At 34.8% G+C, this 17460-nt stretch overlaps 1 protein-coding gene across 1 annotated transcript; it reads right to left on the minus strand.

Moving 5' to 3' along the window:
* LOC142636681 (large ribosomal subunit protein eL13z-like) lies at positions 1 to 2671 on the minus strand. Its single transcript, XM_075810960.1, has 5 exons — positions 2459 to 2671; positions 1730 to 1845; positions 1448 to 1581; positions 613 to 771; positions 1 to 516 (listed from the first exon to the last, which is right to left on the minus strand). Exons 2-5 carry the CDS (start codon positions 1836 to 1838, stop codon positions 295 to 297), a joined length of 624 nt encoding a protein of 207 aa, XP_075667075.1. The 5' UTR covers positions 1839 to 1845; positions 2459 to 2671; the 3' UTR covers positions 1 to 294.
* Between the last annotated feature and the right edge of the window lie 14789 nt (positions 2672 to 17460).

Raw genomic sequence — 17460 nt, forward strand, 5'->3', positions numbered from 1 at the left:
TAGACCAAAAAGCTCCTCAAGGCGATTGCTAAGTTATACCAATGTAAAAAACCTATAAATATCAATTATTGGTCCATAGTGCTATAGCTGCAGAGCTCCAAAATATACTCATTCTAACAAAGGAACCAAAACCAATACCGAATAAAGATCAACATATCCATGCAAACCACAAAATTCATAAAACCTAGATTAAAAGTACCCATGTTCATAAGATGAATGGCTCAAAGCAAAAATGAAATAGACTCGTCAACATCCAAAAATGTGAAGGGTTTGCTCTCGATGTTATTAAACCAATTACTTCTTGTCTTCCTTCTCAGCCTCTGCTGCTTTCTTCTGCCTGGCACCAACATGACGGATGTTCATCCGCTCAAGACGGAGTTTGTCATATGCCTTGAATGATTTCATTTCTTCAGTAACCTTCACAAGCTCCACAGATGGCTTCTCACATACAATGGGCAAGTACGGGCCTTGGACCTGTGTGGCAGATGCAAGTTCCTCAGGTGCAGAATCACCAGCCTGCAAGAAATGTGAGAAAATGAGACATCAGGGAACACAATTACATAATTAAGCATACATTTGTGCAATAAATGCAGTTCAGCCGTTAAAACAAACCTTAAATTTGCCAACACGCCTTGGGAAGACAACCAATTTGGCCTTAAATGTCTTCAGCCTCTGCACATTAGCCTGAAGACCCTCCAAAGAACGATTCCTTCTGCGATGATCAACTGCAATCCCAATGGACTGTGCATACTTCTTGGGAATACCTGCAGCCTGTTTATAAAAGAATATTGGGGATAAAGCTGTTAGACCATAACACATAACAGGATATGATACCAGCAGAATCTTACAAGTTACTGCAAACAAAAGATACAGCCCATCTTATAGACAAGCAAGAATTGCATGAATGGGCTTTGCTTACATATTGCTTATATAACATAAACAATAGGGAACTTCTAATTTTTTTTAAATGTACTACAAAATGATGTGTCATCTTTTAAACACACCAAAAAAAAAAAAAACAGATTTTTTTTTGTTATTTTTATTGATGTGGCACCAATTACATAAGTTGCCATGTCAGATTATAAGCCCTTTGTAATAAAATTAGTGGTACCTATAGCATTTTCCTACTATTATTTAGGAGAGAAAGAAGACAGGAATCAGCCTAATGTCCAGTTCTGAGAGAGCAGCCATTTATCCTTGAATATTTTTAAAATACCATTTTCTTGAAATAATTATCGAAATTCAGAATATCAGCACTGTGAAAAAAAAAAAACAGATGATTCATATGGTGCTTCCCAACATCAAGGAGAACTTCAAAAAATAAAAGTTAATACAAAACTATGACGTTCCTACCATACAGACTAGTCAAAAAACACAGAATTCACAAGTCAGCATACTGGAAGGAAAACCTTAACAGAAGTACAAGGATGACATAAAAACACCCCACCTTTAATTCTTCCAAAGAAAAGCCCCTCCCAGCTCTCACTTTCATATTGTACTTCAGTGTCTGTCCATGTACAATAGGACGGAGTTTTCCAGTAGTTGGGCGGGGGAAAATTTTGACAGCCTTCTTCTGGCGAGCTAGGAATGATTTAACATATTGGTCAGTCAAAATTATTTGGTATCAAATGGGAGGGTGGATCATGTACGTGTGTATTAAGAATAAAAAAATGTAGCAATTCAGGACCAAAATAGGGAAAACCCAAATGGGAGAAATTACGATACCCACCAATTCTTCTTCTCTCTTTCCGAGCTGGTTGATTGAACCATGTCTTTACGTAGTTCTGCCAATGCTTTTTAAAATGCCCATTAGGGATAACATTGTTGTGCTTCACCATTTCTTACCTGTAAATAATTTCAAATTATGCACAAATTGAATTACAAAAAAAGTGAGCAAGGAAAAGCTTAGAAACAGAGCAAGCCACAAATTGAATGCACCCAACAACAAAAAAAAAAATCTCTTTTAAAAAACAAAACTCACACAAATAAAGATCTATTTTTTGTTTATCACTGCTTAATCTAAACATGCTTTTGACAGTCACTAAACTCTAATAAACCATGTTCTTGTAATAATATCCTCTCTCTCTCTTTTTTAAAATATATTCTCCTGCATCAAAAAAATAAAATAAAATAAACCCATTTTTCATCAAAGAATAAACATACCCACCATCACCAGAAGCCAATCTAATTCTCTAATTTCTCATACTTATAGCAAAATCACATCCACTATGCTCTATTGTCTAATATTCTATGCTATGTTATAGATGAACAACAAACAAATGCAAAATGTAACAACTCGTTCTATCTATCTACCTCAAAATCAATCTAAAATAAATAAAACCAGTTTCAAATCAATATATACCTTACATGCTACAGAAACAAAAATAGAGTGAACTGGGAAGAGAAAGGGAAAAGAAAGGAGAGAGAGAGAGAGAGAGAGAGAGAGAGAGAGTCTTACCAGTGGGAGATGGCGGTGGCGTGGGGTGTGGGGTTTGGTCTGAAAGTGAGCGGCGGCTTAGAGAGAAGAAGGTTTTTGGTACTGTGGGATATTATGGGGTTAACGAATGTACTACTTCTACTTGTGTCTGGACTTTGATTTTGTCCCTGTAACTTTGCCCTTTGGGCTCTGTTTTTTTTTTTTTTTTTTTTTTTTTTAAATTGGGATGGGCCTATTTCCACTCTCCTCTTTCGGGGCCTATTTATTTTCCCCCACTATTTCACTTTAATAAATTATATTTCCCTTAAGAAAATAAAGAATGAAATTGTAGTTGGGTAGGGTTTTATGTTTTAGTCTTTTTACACTTTAAAGAGGTTTATTTTTTCACTCTCTTTTTTTTTTGTGGGCAATAAGACCTTTTAGTTAAAGTTCAATTCAACCTTGCAACTTCATTTTCTGTTTTTTGAATATTAAATTTATTTAATTCAGTACTCCTATTTGGTCTTTGTTGAAACTACGTTAGAATTTCACCATTAATGGCCATGGAATTTTGTTTTCTTTTTTCAAAGTTTTTTTAATTGAAAGATAAAAAAACAAAACGAATTTTTTTTTCCTAAAAAAATACTAAATTTATTTTATTTTCATCAAGCACAATCCTCCTAAACCTAAAGTAATTGAAAAATTGTTGCTTGTGTGCATGTGGGTTTTTAAATGGAAAAAGACTTTCCATGATATCGGGGATGGCAGTGAGAAAGACGTCATTGCTGTCTTTCGGATTGCCTGAATTTCTAATTCTTGATGGTGATAGACTTTCTCCAATTGGTTGGGGACTAGATCTTAATTTGCCAAGAGCAATAGCTTATAGTTGTCTTCTCCGATCTTTTCTATTAGATCGTATTTTTATTTTTCAAAAAACATATTTTCATTAATTTCTCATATCTTTTAATTGGACAAATTTTTAAAAATCAATAATACATTGTTTTGGGGTCATTAATACTGTAATTCTAACAGAGAGGTGACTGAATTAAATAAATTTTAAACTTTAAAAAATTTGAATTGAACAAAAAGTATAGTTACAAGACTAAATTAAATTTTAGACCAGGTTAGACTTAGAGGGTGCAAATTATAATTTAATAAAAAAAACGCATGACAAACAAATTTAAGAAGAAATAATTTAAATTTTAAGAAGACTGTGTTAAATTATAACAAGGGTTTTTCTTAAAAAAAGAAGATAGGAATATGCTAGCAGAGGGTGAAAGAGATAGTATTTAATTTGTATGGTGGCTGCGGCTGGCCAAAACTACAATTTCACATTTCTTAATTTGTATGTGTATAACGGTAATTTCCTGTTGTTCAGCCCTTAATATATACTTCTGGCATTGTACTTGTATATAATGGAATGTGTACTTTCAATTTTCTTTCATGTTGGTTAATTTTGATTAAATATGTTATGTTCAGAATCAAATGTTTAGAATTGGTGTTTTCAAGTTAGTTCTTTTACATTTAGTATAGGTTTCTAAATTCATGTTTTATATTAATTAAGGTGAAATATTTGAAAGATTGCATCTAAATGATGGCAAGGATACTGAAATACTCGTGCAATCTGTAACAATGTTTGTTCACTCAATTCTCTTTTACATACAAGAGCATGTTATTGTCAAGGGAAAGGATAATGGTGCACTCCAAATGTTCTTTCTTCAACTACTGGTACATAAGTTGTCTCTTTGGGCAAGTAACTTTGAGTACTAAGTTCTTACAATTAAAATCCTTATGGTTTGGTCAAGTTATTTGGTAGGTTGAACCTCTTTGTTCACTGAGTAAGGACTCTTAATTCCTATTATCTTATGTTGTTATGTATAATCAATCTCTTCCAATTAGAAAAAAGGAATACTTTGTAGAGCTTTACTCAAGATTCTTTGCATTCAAATTTTATCGTAGTGTGAATCACTGCTAACTCAACTGATAAAGTCTCTGATAGTTGAATAAAATATTTGGGGTTCAATTTCCGCCTACACCAAAAACTGATTGGTATCTTGGTCTAATGATAAAGAGCACAATTATAAAAAATGAGTGTCATAGAAACTCTATAAAACATTTATATATATATATATATATATCATACATATTGGTATTTTATACCGTGCGTTTTAGAGAAGTTCTGGCATTGACTAAGTGACTAGTACAGTATTGACTTCATTAATTATGATTCCTTGAATCATTATAGATTGTAAACTAGTTAAAATGAAATCAAGACTGTCGAGTATTAAAAATTTAGGACCGTTTATTTTATTTTATTTTCAATCTGAACTTAATTCAAGTTTATCAACAAAACTAGATAATAGTTAAAGCTTAGTATATTTTGTTCTCAAACAAGTTCGAACTCTTTTATTTATTTATGAGAACAACAACAAATTCGAGCTTGTTCGTTTAACTTATTATTTTTCTAGGGATTCTTACTATTTTTCTAATTTTATCAAATAAGTTTGAAAGGGATTAGAAAGTGTAGTCAAATTTATCATAACAAATTACATAAAAGCTATAACATGCATTTCATTTATTCAAAGAATACACTAAAATGTTGGCATATATGACGTAACCTCAATAAAAAAACTTTAAGAAAATGTTGGCACGTTACAAAAAATTACTGTATTTTTAAGGTAATGAATGAATGGTTTTAGGTGGCTAGCATTGAAGACAGTTCTAAGGGTTAGTATGTAGGTATGTTTCTTCCCCTAAATTTTATTAAAAACTTAAAAAAGTTTTTTTTTTTTAAATCTTAGTTTGAACGTGACATCCCCAAGCCCCAACCGACCCATAGAGAAGTAGTTTACTTTTATCTAGTACACTATATCTATACTATTATTTAAGGGATTTTTTCTATTTAGACCGAATTTTTTTTGGTCCAAAATACCCTTACACCCATAGATTTAAGTAGAAACAAAACTAAAGGATAATTTGGTAAAAATACATGTCTAACTTGCATTAAAACATTGCCTACAAAATAAAAACACTTTTCCACTAACCCACTTCTTCAAAGTAACTATACATTTATTTTTTTTTTTTTAAATAGAAAAATAAGTTAAACAACCCACGTTGCTGCTGTTTTTTTCCTTAAAAAAAACACCCCATGTTAATAATTTGCATCACACCCCTAGATTTTTTTTGTGATTAAAAAATGTAATAATCTCATATTATAATGGATTCAAATTATTAACTTTTACGGAAAAAAAAATAGAAAAGCCTCTTAGCACACGAGTGAGCGTGCGGTTAGAGGCTAGTATACTATATATATATAGAGAGAGAGATGGGTTCAAGTTACACCTGATGTAACTTGACAAGAGTTACGCCATTTGTAGACCGTAGATTTGTAATTAGTCTAATGGTTAAAAAAATAGCATTAAATACTAATTGACTTACACTTCATTCACTTAATTATTAGCAATTTTATTTCTCTCTCCTTATTTATTATTTAAAACTTTTTACATATATTTCATTTTTTTGCCAATGACTTCAAAAAATCCAACGCAAAAAAATAAAATATAGATAATAGTTATAGCACTCTATTTTTGTCTAAAAAGTTTTTTCCAGTATTTGATTTTGACTCAATCCGACTAGGTGGTTGATCTAACCCAATCCATTCATAAAGTCTTTATTATAAAAATTTTAACTTATTTTTAACGTGTGTAAGTGTGCTTGTATATTTAAGTTATATTAAACTTTGTATATTATAGATTAAAATACTAATAGTATTTTATTAAAAATATATATTAATGCATTGTCATCAACTTAACAAATAATTTCAAATATAAATGTTCAATGTCAAGTCTAACATTGAATAATTTTTTTTGAGGGAAATACAGAGTACCTTGGTCTCGCATTGTCTCTGTGAAGATTAAATTCAATCTCAAATCAAAAAATTACAACCTTGGTCAGTCATTAAACAACACTTAGCCATTTATTTATTTTTAAGAAGACATGATATATATTCACAATTGATAAGACTATAAGAGTATGACCGGCTTAAAAGATGGAACAAAAAAATAGTACGAACTCAAAAAAAAAAAAAAGTATTGCAAATATATTTGTAAAGTCATTGGCAATAAAAGGAATATATGTAAAAGGTTTTAAATAATAAATAAGGAGAGAGAAAAAAATTGCTAATAATTAAGTGAATGAGGTGTAAGTCAATTAGCATTTAATGCTATTTTTTTAACTATTAGAACAATTTTAAATCTACGGTTTACAAAAGGTGTAATTCTTGTCAAGTTACACCAGGTGTAACTTGAACCCATCTCATATATATATATATATATATATATATATATATATATATATATATATATATATATATATATAATACCAACAACGACATGGATTAAGATTTTATTTTAAATATATATGGTTTTTGTGGTTTATTTATTTATTTTATTTTGGATTTAGTGTCATAATGTTTGTAAGATATAGATAGTGTTTTAATTCTTAGAATCTTAATCTACATAATTTTTTTTAATTAGTTATTTGTACGTGAGTTAGTTATTTTTTAATTTATTACTATATTTTGAAGTAATATACAAAATGAAGAAACTTATCAAAGAATCCTGCTATTATAAATACAGATATATAGGGGATGTTTGGTAACGTTGTTCTAGTAACGTTATTTGTATTTTTTAAAAATACGTGTGAATAAAAAAGTATGTGCAAATACATGTAATGTTGTTTTAACACTGAAAACTGTTGTTGAAAATACCATGCCAAATAGCCCCATAGGAGAGTGTGTTCTGTGTAGTGTATCTTGCCCCACCCTCCCTTAAAAGTTATCATGGCTTTTGAGTGAAGTTGTGGTGTGCCTTTGTGTTAGAATTCTTTTCCCTCTTCCTTGTGTGTGTGTTTGTTTCCCAAAAAAAAAAAAAAAAAAAAAAAGCCCCATAGGAAGTCTCATAGTAACTCAGTCTATCTCTTCTCTTCTATGTAATCCATTTGGAAATCTTGTGGTTGTGACTCATCATCACTCATGGATTCTTCCATAGATTCTCATTCTCTGTTGCAGCCATCATGCGAAGTCGATCAAACGCAAATGCTCAATCACTACGATGAATGATCTTCCTGATGGTGTATTGATGGAAATTCTAGTTACACTATCATTACCATCTGTGGTGATACATTGCAAGTGGGTATCAAACCGCTGGTTTTCTCTAATCTCTACTCCTTATTTTGCTTGACGCTTTGTCATACAACACCCACATGTACACCACCCTTTCAGCCCGATCTTCTACTACCCTGATTGCTGCTTAAACCGATGTTTCCTTATAACAATTAATTCTAAGACTCGGACTGAATTTGAATCTGAATCCGAATTGGAATTGAAACCTTTAGCTGCTTATCAATGTTATCCTAATACTACTTCACTTTGAGCTTCTTGTAATGACTTGCTATTATGGTGCGACAGAGTTGTACAAATGGTGCAACATTGTCCCCCAATCACCATGGTCTTTTACTCTATCATCAATCCATTCACTAGGCAATGTCTCGCACTCCCTCCGAGGAGGACTTAAGGGGGGGTAACAGTCCATAAATGAGCTATGAGTTCTGAGTTAACACCTTAATACAATTCTACCTTAGCCCATTCATCTATCGATAATAGGGCTTCTATGGAACTCTCCTTAAGGGAGCTATGAGTTCCGAGCTATTAGAGTGTAAGGGCGTTCCTAAGTTCCGCATCCTCATAGTAGTTCATTGGGCCTACGGGTTGGGATCATCTGCAGTTATAACTACAATAATGATAACCAACTCAGTTCTAGTTTCAGGGTAGTGCTCATTCCTTGGTTAAGCACCAAGTTTAGCACACAATTTAATGTACACATTTTCTCTTCCGGCACTGGAGAATGGAGTGACTCAGTGGCTTTGTGTCTTCCCAACCTGGACGGATTTAACTTGTCTCTCACCTCTTTACCCCTATCCCTTATAAAGGTTTTCTTTTTTGGCCATTGATGGTGCCCGTCTTCTAGGGTTTGATCCTTACAACAGCACATGTTGTATGATTGAGAAGTCGGTACAATTGGAGCAATTCTAAATCAATTGCCTTGGACTATGTCACGGCTGCCTGAGGACATCTCAGGTCTTAGAGTACCCTTATCGTAATGAGCATCCCTGTTTATGTGTTTAGGACCTCATGGACTTTGACAAAGGTAGTAATAATAATGCAAGCGAAGCAAGAGGCAAATGGTATTTGAAGCACCAGCTGTATTTCAATCAAATGGTTTCAGAAAAATCTCCTCGGCTCGCATAATATATAACTCGGATTTTTCCTATAGTCTCAGTGCTAGCTTTTCATCCCAATGATGCGGATATCATGTACTTAACGATTCAATCGAAGGTTGTCTTATGCAACTTGAAGAGCAAAACCTTGGAAGTCTTTTGTGATATTCCTCAGAGTGGCCTTGGTCATCATTTTATTCACCATGCCTTAACCTTTGTGCTACCATCTTGGCCAACTCCCCTCCCTTTTACAGAAACATGATGGCATTGCTGACTACCCACAACAGTAATTAATGTTATGCTGCTTTTGGGTTTTTGGATTACGGTTTCAATTTTCCTTTCTATTATGTTGCACAATGCTGTTATTGCAAAATTTTCTAATTCCTATTACTTTTTGGTTACTTTAGTCTGCGTTTGGCTCAACGAAAATTCTTTTTCGAGTGTAAAATCATTTCAGGGGAAATTGTTTTCCCGTAAAGGAAAATGTATTCAGGCTGTTTGGCTGCTGCGAAATTCGTTTTATGGAAAATCAATTTCGGTGTTTGGTTTGTTCAAACATTTTATGGAAAATGCTTTCCGTTTTACGGAAAATCAATTCCCATGTTTGCTTTGTGGATCATTTTACAAAATTTATGAAATGCCTTTTACAAATTCAGCACCTGCATTGCCTAGACAAACCTGTAACAGTACAAAAATAATCATTCACTTCAACATCAAAAATAATCATCCGAATATACCCATAATATTTATATCAAAACAGCCACATCAATCTTTCACCATTGGCATTACACCTCCATGGTGTACAAAAATGATACCTAAATGTGGTATCTGAACAGTACAAATACATAATTTGGGCAATTGTATCGTCTCAATAATACAAAAGACTACATATATAATATAATGGTAGGTGAATACTAACACTACAACAAAAGTTAATTCCTAAAGCTACCGTCATAGTCAACATGCGACAGACTAGTCAGAGTTGTGTGAACAAAAAACTATCCATCCACAGCTTTCTCAGCTTAGCATTCTTGGCTAGAAATCCCCATGCTGCCTTCTTATTTTCACAAAGATGGTCAAACGCAGTTGCAAGCATGTCTTCGCTATACCCATTTGCCACCATAGCCATGACTTCATTGTAAAGAGTTGTGTAATCCACTGGGCTCCGGTTGATTTCTTTCAAAGCCACAGCTATTTCCTTCAGCTGATCAGACAAATCAGTCAGCACACTATCATCAGTGTTAGAAGGTACTCGCCCTCTTTTGCGGGACTTGGAAATTCCCGACCTAGTGGTGGATGACTCGACTGCATTCTTCCCTTTTTCCACCACACCTTCCTCCACATTGTTCGCCACAAACTCAGTACTGTCCGCATTGCCTAGCTCATTCACAATATCCACATACGACTTAGAAAAGCTACTCATGGTTGTATCCTTCCCCACAACAATAGCCAATTCATCGTACATCTCAATCTTTTTGTTCAGATACTCCGCATGCTTACGATGCGCTTGTAAGGGAGAAATGAACGTATAATAACAATGCAATAATCACTTCACTCATAAATTCAATATTCAATTCAATATAGATGCCATTAGATCGGATCTAGGTCAATGATAAACAAAAAAATCTATTAGGGAACAGATTACATAACCCATGATTTTGAAGATAAATACAACTGAAAATACAATGTACAAATGCTAAGACCAGATTGTACAATAGATCCACACATGAAAGTTATATTTTAAAATTTGTAAAAGCAATGAAATCCTAAAAAGAATGACACTATGAAAGCCAAAAACATATATTATCATTTATATTACGAAAATATAGTTGGAAGCCATACCATGACTTCTTCTTGATATGTCTTCGCATTGCATGTTATCATTTTTAAGTTATCGTCCCTACCGAAACCACTCTTCTTCCTAATTGTTTGAATAGTGGTCCACATGGTCCTCAAAGTCCGCAGCCGATTCTCTACATAAGAGGGGTGGCACTCGACCGCAAATTGAGCAGATATCTCCTTCGCTACAAGAGCAAAGGAGCCGGCCTTTGAAAATGTTAGAAGGCTTGTTGCCCTTCACAGCCTCAACAGCAAGTAGCCTAAGTATAGCCGTGTGCATGAGGGGCAGCCACCTGTACTGCTTAGTGACGCCCATCTTCTCTTTTCCCTTCGACATTACTACATATGAAAATTGTATAGTGAGAGTAGCATTTAAAAATGAGAGTAGCATTTAGTAATTACGCTCGGAATATGAACAACAAATGAAACACACATACAACCACGCTTATAGATGTGCACAACGAAACAAAACATGCTAACACTGGAAATAACAATGTAATGCTAGAAATAACAATATAATGTTGATAATACTTTTTCCTTACACCACCAGAAGTTTATAGTAAATACATTGTCGTTACTAAAAAAAATACAACACCTATTACAATCATAGAAATCTAAATAAAGTACTACTTTCCACTCCTGGTATAATCAGATCACATAGCTTGGCATATCTCATCTCTCTTAGCATTCCACAGTCTACTGTCTTCAATGGAGTCCCGACGTGACTGTGTTTCTTGTTAGGGGCCACTAGACTCTACTTGGTTCATTGTAGCTTCCATAATATGGTCATTTGGTTCAACCCCCATAATGTGATTATGAAGCACACAACATACTAACACTACTTTCACTTGGGTTTCAAAAGACCAAAATGGTTCTGCATCCAACACTCGAAAACGTTTCTTCAACACTCCAGACCCTCGCTCAATGATAGTTGTCAATGAAGAGTGTCGGAGGTTGAACAATTCTTGCTCATTCTCAGGAGGACGATCACTAAACTTTTTCAAGTGATATTGCACACTCTGATAAGGTGACGAAATTCCATTTTTATTACCATACTCAGCATCACCAAGATAATATTTACCTACATATATTCAAAAATTAAACCAAATCACTACTATGCTTAGGAAAACACACAATATTTATTAAACTAATAAACCAAAAAGGTGAAGTAATCGTATAATACTTTCGAAATTGAAAATCCCTCTGGCCTAGCAAATGCATCATTTAACACACGTGAATCATGTGCACTGTCTTCCCATCCAACCAATACATAAGTGAACTTTAAGTCAAAACTAATGGCAGCTAACACATTTTGCGTGGTTCCATCTTTGTGACCACGAAACCTTCCTTGTATTTCAGGTGGCACAGATACACGAACATCTGTACCATTTATTGCTCTAACACAATCCTAATTTTCGACAGACATAATAGTTTAAAATTACACAAATCTTCACAATTTACAAAAATACACAAGTCGCAATATTTACCTTGAAATATGGGTAGAACCTTCTGCTATTCCTTATCTCTGGGGGTGTATCTTCGCTAGACAGTCTTATTAGAGCTCTATATAATTTTAGGACCCCCCTAAGGACAACCTTGTAGTATCTATGAACAGTCTCACTCGATCTATGGAACCAACTACCAATTACACGAAACCTCACATTATGACCAATAATGTGTAAGAAAATTAGCACTTGCTCTGTAATAGACATGTGAATAGTCATGCATAAGTGCTCCCCCTCAGTGAGGATGTGACATAAGTGGTGGAAAGCTATAGGCTTCATCCTAATTTGATTCACACAATGTCTCTCACTTCCATGCAGAATACTATTTATGTATTCCTTTCTCTCGACTGCATGATTAACATAAGGCACCCTAGGCAGTCGTCTACGCCGCAATTTCCTTAACAATACAACCTCCACAAGGAGGATAGATGCAGTTGAGGCAAGAATTGCGGCTTTGGTTTTTTCTTCATCTAAAAAATCACAAACACTGAGATCTAAGAGGTACGTAAACAAACATGCTATTGATTACACAGTATATAAAAACAGCCACAAACAGAAAATAACAAAGCACAATTATATACCAACACAACACCCGTGATCTCTAACACAATCAGTATATACAGCCATGCTCAAAGTTTGTTAAACCATCCAAATTCACATAAATGTCATAACAAGCCCAGTTCAAGATCAAGGGAAAAGACACAACCATTGTGGCAGTGTATCCACAGGATTCACAAGGTGCCATATACATTCACCAACACAACACAAAATTTATATCAACACAGTATTCACATTGATATCAACCAACACAAAATTTATGCACATATATTTCTGTATAATTGTAACACCAACAAAAGTTAATTTCTTAAATCAATAATTAAATAAAAAATGGATAATTATAAAAAGTAAATAAATAAATATGTATTCAAATAAATAATTTAATAAATAAATAAATATCAGCATTTGGGTTGTTTATGGGTTTGAGGGGATGTGGATCGACATTTGTAGAGGGTGGGTCGAAGGTGAGGTGAGGTGAGGTTGTCGGGTTAAAATGGAGGGTGGATTTATGGGTTTGAGGGTGGATTTTGGCTAGATGGGTTTGAGGGGATGTGGATCAGCTTTTGTAAAGGGTGGGTCAGAGGTGAGGTGAGGTGAGGTGAGGTTGTCGGGTTAAAATGGAGGGTGGATCAGAGGTTGGATTGGATGAAATGGAGGGTGGATCGGACAAAATTGAGGGTGGATCGGACGAAATGGAGGGTGGATTAGAGGAAATGGTGAGGTTGTTGGAAATTTTTTGTTCAAACAATGGAGGAAACTCACCGTGGATGGATCGGCGTACTGTGGGTCGTCGGACTGTGGGTAGAGCACGAACTAGCGTGAGGGAGGGGTGACCTGCGTCCGGTGTTGTCTTGCTCTGGGGAGCTCGGTCACAACTGAGCTTGGAGAGTGTTTGTGAGGAGGCATGTGAGAAGCTTCGAGAGGGTGTGTGAGGAGTTTAAATGCTTTGAAGGTAAAATAAAACCTGAAATGGTTTTACGGGCCAAGAGGGGTATTTTACGGTCAACACGAAAATTGAAATCCGTTTGACCCAATTTTCAGTACTTACCAAACACATAGAGGGGTGTAAAATGATTTCCTGAAAACCTTTTCAGCCAAAACAAACGCAACCTTATTTATCAAAATTTATCCTTTAAGGTAATCTTTTGGTTTGTTCATTTTTACTACTACTGCTATCTTTTTGCACCATTACTTCCATAATTATGCTAAATGCCCTACCTAATTGTTTGAGTTAATTTCTTAATGGACATTAAGGATCCTATGAATGCTCCTTGAATTTATCTCCTCATTTGAGAACAATCAAGATTATTTTACTTTGTTAGTATTTTTTTAGAGCAAAATGAGCCTAGTGAAGCTTGACAAAATGGATCAACAAAATAGTCTCCATGGCGTTGGCACTACATGGACTTGCAATAATCGTTGAGAATGTTGCAGAGGTTTTCCTGCCAAGTCAGGTCCCTACTCCTGAAACTTCCTCTCATTTATATTATAAAATTACATGCTTTCCTTAGAAGTCATCATCAAATGAGGAGACCTTGTATAGGCTTGAAGGTAGGAAGGTTGTTTATGAACCCTAGCAAACCTTCTAAGAGGAATTGGATCAACTAAAGGATTAGATGGTTCAGCAGGAACATCTTGTAAGAAGTCACCATCAAGTTCATTGTGAACTTGAATAAAGGGATCATGAACAAGATCAAATGATATAGAAGCAGAAGGAAAATTGGAAGAAGGAAGAATGGGATCAAAAGAAACAGAAGGAATAGAGGGAAAGCGGGGTAGAGGAATGGACTGATTAGGCAAAGAAGAGCAAGAAGTAGACTGATAAGCAAACACAAACTCATGAAATACAACATCCCTATAGATGAAGACAGAATAAAAATGAAGCTCAAATAGTTTATGACCCTTCACATTAAAAGGGTAACCAAGGAAAACACATCTCCTTGCTCGGGGAGAGAACTTAGTCCTAGTATGAGCAATAGTAGAAGCATAACATTCACATACAAAAACTTTTAAATGATCATAACTTGGAGGATGTTTAAAAAGAAGCTCATAAGGAGTTATGCTATTTAACAAGGAAGATGGCAATCTGTTAATCAAATAAGTGGTAGTAAGAATGCAATCACCCTAAAACTAAATGAGAATGTTAGATAAAAAATGAAGAGCTCTAACAATAGACAAAAGGTGTTGATGTTTTCTCTCCATAACAGAATTTTTTTTTGTGGAGTATAAACACAACTATGCTAATGCATAATGCCATTAGAACCATAAAAATCTAGCATGTTAAACTCCATAGCATTATCAGACCTAATAGATTTTATTTTGCATCCAAATTGTGTAAGAACCATAGAATAAAAGGAATAGATGAGAGGTCTAACTTCAAACTTAAACTTCATTAAGTACACCCAAGTGGCTCTGGTTGCATCATCAACCACAGTAAGAAAGTACTTAAAACCATCCAAAGTAGGAGTAGCATAAGGTCATCAAACATCCAAGTGAATCAAATCAAAAGCACAAGGATTGAGTTTATTATTGAAAGGAAAAGGCAACCGTTTCTGTTTAGCCAAAGGACAGACCTTACAAAGAACATTACATGGTTTTTGCAAAAAAGGAAAAACATGACCTAAAACTTGAAGCTTAGCATCTGATGGATGGCCAATTTTGGCATGCTAGAGAGATGAAAGAGAGCTTGCTGACATTATAGCAATGAAAGGATGAAAAATATCATGCAAGTTATGATTGGCTAGAAAATCTGAGAATGCAGTATAAGAAGACTAATGTTGAAGAATGCCACACTGTAGCAAGTACAGTCCATCAATTGCATGTCCCACTCCAATCATTCTCCAAAAACCAATGTCTTGTATAAAGCAAAAGGTAGAAAAAAATACAAGACAATATGGTTGGGACTTAGTAAATGAACTGATAGAGAAAAGGTTGAATGTAAAGGAAGGCACACACAGGACATTGTGAAGAGTAAGAGAAGTTGACAAAATAACAGTGCCAACATGTGTTGTTGATGTTGTTTCTCCATTAGGCAGTTGAACCATGGATTGTGTAATAGCAGTAATATTGGTCAAAAGATGGATAGAACACACTATGTGGTCAATGGCACCAGTGTCAATGACCTAAGTAGTAGAATCATATGCTCTTCTATTAACCACTTGTGCAGAAAAAACTGAATGGCTAAAATCCATACCTACCATTGTAGGAACAGTAGATGATACCACATTAGCCATGGCATTAGTGAGTGTGTCTTTCCCTTGAACAAAAATGGATCTAATGGAGAATTGGGAGTGCTAATGAGAGATAGAAGTTGTTGATATTGCTCTAGAGTAAAACCAGGTGTCACAGGATATGAAGAAACATCTTGGGGCTGTGAGAGAGTCACCTGATGAACCATTGGAGTCTTGCCCTTGAACTTGTAACTAGGAGGGAATCCGTGCAACTTGTAACATTTGTCTATGGTATGACCAAACTTACTACAATGAGTGCAGATTAGCTTATCTTTGCCTTTATTCCCAACATAATTGACCCCAGAATTGACATTAACATTCTGTGATTTGGCAATTAAGGCAGCTGATTCTATCCTTGTATTAGAACAATGAGTAATAGACCTCTATGTTTCTTCTTGAATCATCAAGGAATACACTTTATTGAGAGATGGAAAAGGACCCAAAGCAAAATTTGTGTCCTTACTTGTGAAAAAGAGTCATTTATCCCTATCAAAAACTTCATAACAGATTCTCTAGATTGCAAATCATTAAGTCTCTTCTTCACATGACATGTACATTTTCCACAAGTACAAGAAGGAAAAGGACTATTATTTTGCAATTGATCCTAAAGAACCTTCAATTGAGTGAAGAAATCAGTAATGGAAGTCTCACCTTGATGGAGCTCCGCAATTTCCTTCATTGTAAATCTTAGGACCATTCTTTTGAGCAAGGCGGTCTCTCAAATCATTCATGATTTCAAAGGCAGTATCTTCATAGATGATACCTGCTTGAAACTTAGGAGAAACTGAGTTTGCCAACCAAGTTCCCACCATATTATCACATTTGATCCAAGCTTGAATAGCTGAAGGTGTGGACACCAATGGAGATGACAAGGTGAGTGTGCCATCGATGAAGCCTAGCTTGTTCTTAGTGAACAAAGATTTTCTTACTACTCGTGCCCAAGCTGAATAATTCTCACTCATTGTCAAAGGCTAAGTCACAAGCACAGTGCTTAGACTCTCTCCATGGTGCAAAAACAGAGGATCGTCCATTGGAGAATCCTGAGACGATGGAGGAGCACTCTTTGTTGAGGGAGCAGTTGTAGAAGCAGCGGAAGCAATTGATGACAAGAAAATCCTAGACAAATGAAGAAAAACGAGGAAAATTCGAGAGAAATTAGAGAAAATCAAACCCTAGAATGGAATTTGGGCAAATATCTAGAAACTTAGGGAGAATTCTAGAAGAAGAGCTCTGATACCATATTAGGAATTGTGATGAAACTAATTCTCATTAATTAGCAATCGTATACAAAGTGTTGTATAGATATGTACAAAAAATAATGAAAAACTAATCAAAACAAACTAACTTCCACACGTGCTGTACAAATTCTATAACTAACCATTACACGTGCTAACTACTAACAGTTAATAAAAACTAACTACATGTCATTTTATTGCTGCAAGCTACAGTCTCTGCTGTTTAGCTTCAACTCTGTTCTGTAGTTACCCTTGCAATCTCTATCTTCTGTTGTCAAGCTTGTGTGCCCTTGCTTGAGTTTATTTCCTTCATTCTGATACTGAAAGATGTTGGTTGTAAACTTTGTTGATCTCACCTGTCACATGATTGGGGTTGTAGCTTTGTTCCTTAGCATCCAGAT

Source organism: Castanea sativa, chromosome 5 (assembly GCF_040712315.1).
Source record: "Castanea sativa cultivar Marrone di Chiusa Pesio chromosome 5, ASM4071231v1".
Classification (NCBI taxonomy): domain Eukaryota; kingdom Viridiplantae; phylum Streptophyta; class Magnoliopsida; order Fagales; family Fagaceae; genus Castanea; species Castanea sativa.

What these genes read in the sequence shown, in the direction of transcription:
- LOC142636681 (XM_075810960.1), bottom strand. Translation starts at nt 1,838, where the DNA reads ATGGTGAAGCACAACAATGTTATCCCTAATGGGCATTTTAAAAAGCAT. An exon ending in GAAAGAGAGAAGAAGAATTG is followed by an intron (nt 1,582 to 1,729) that starts GTGGGTATCGTA and finishes AATCATTCCTAG; the next exon opens with CTCGCCAGAAGAAGGCTGTC. An exon ending in TTTCTTTGGAAGAATTAAAG is followed by an intron (nt 772 to 1,447) that starts GTGGGGTGTTTT and finishes TTTTATAAACAG; the next exon opens with GCTGCAGGTATTCCCAAGAA.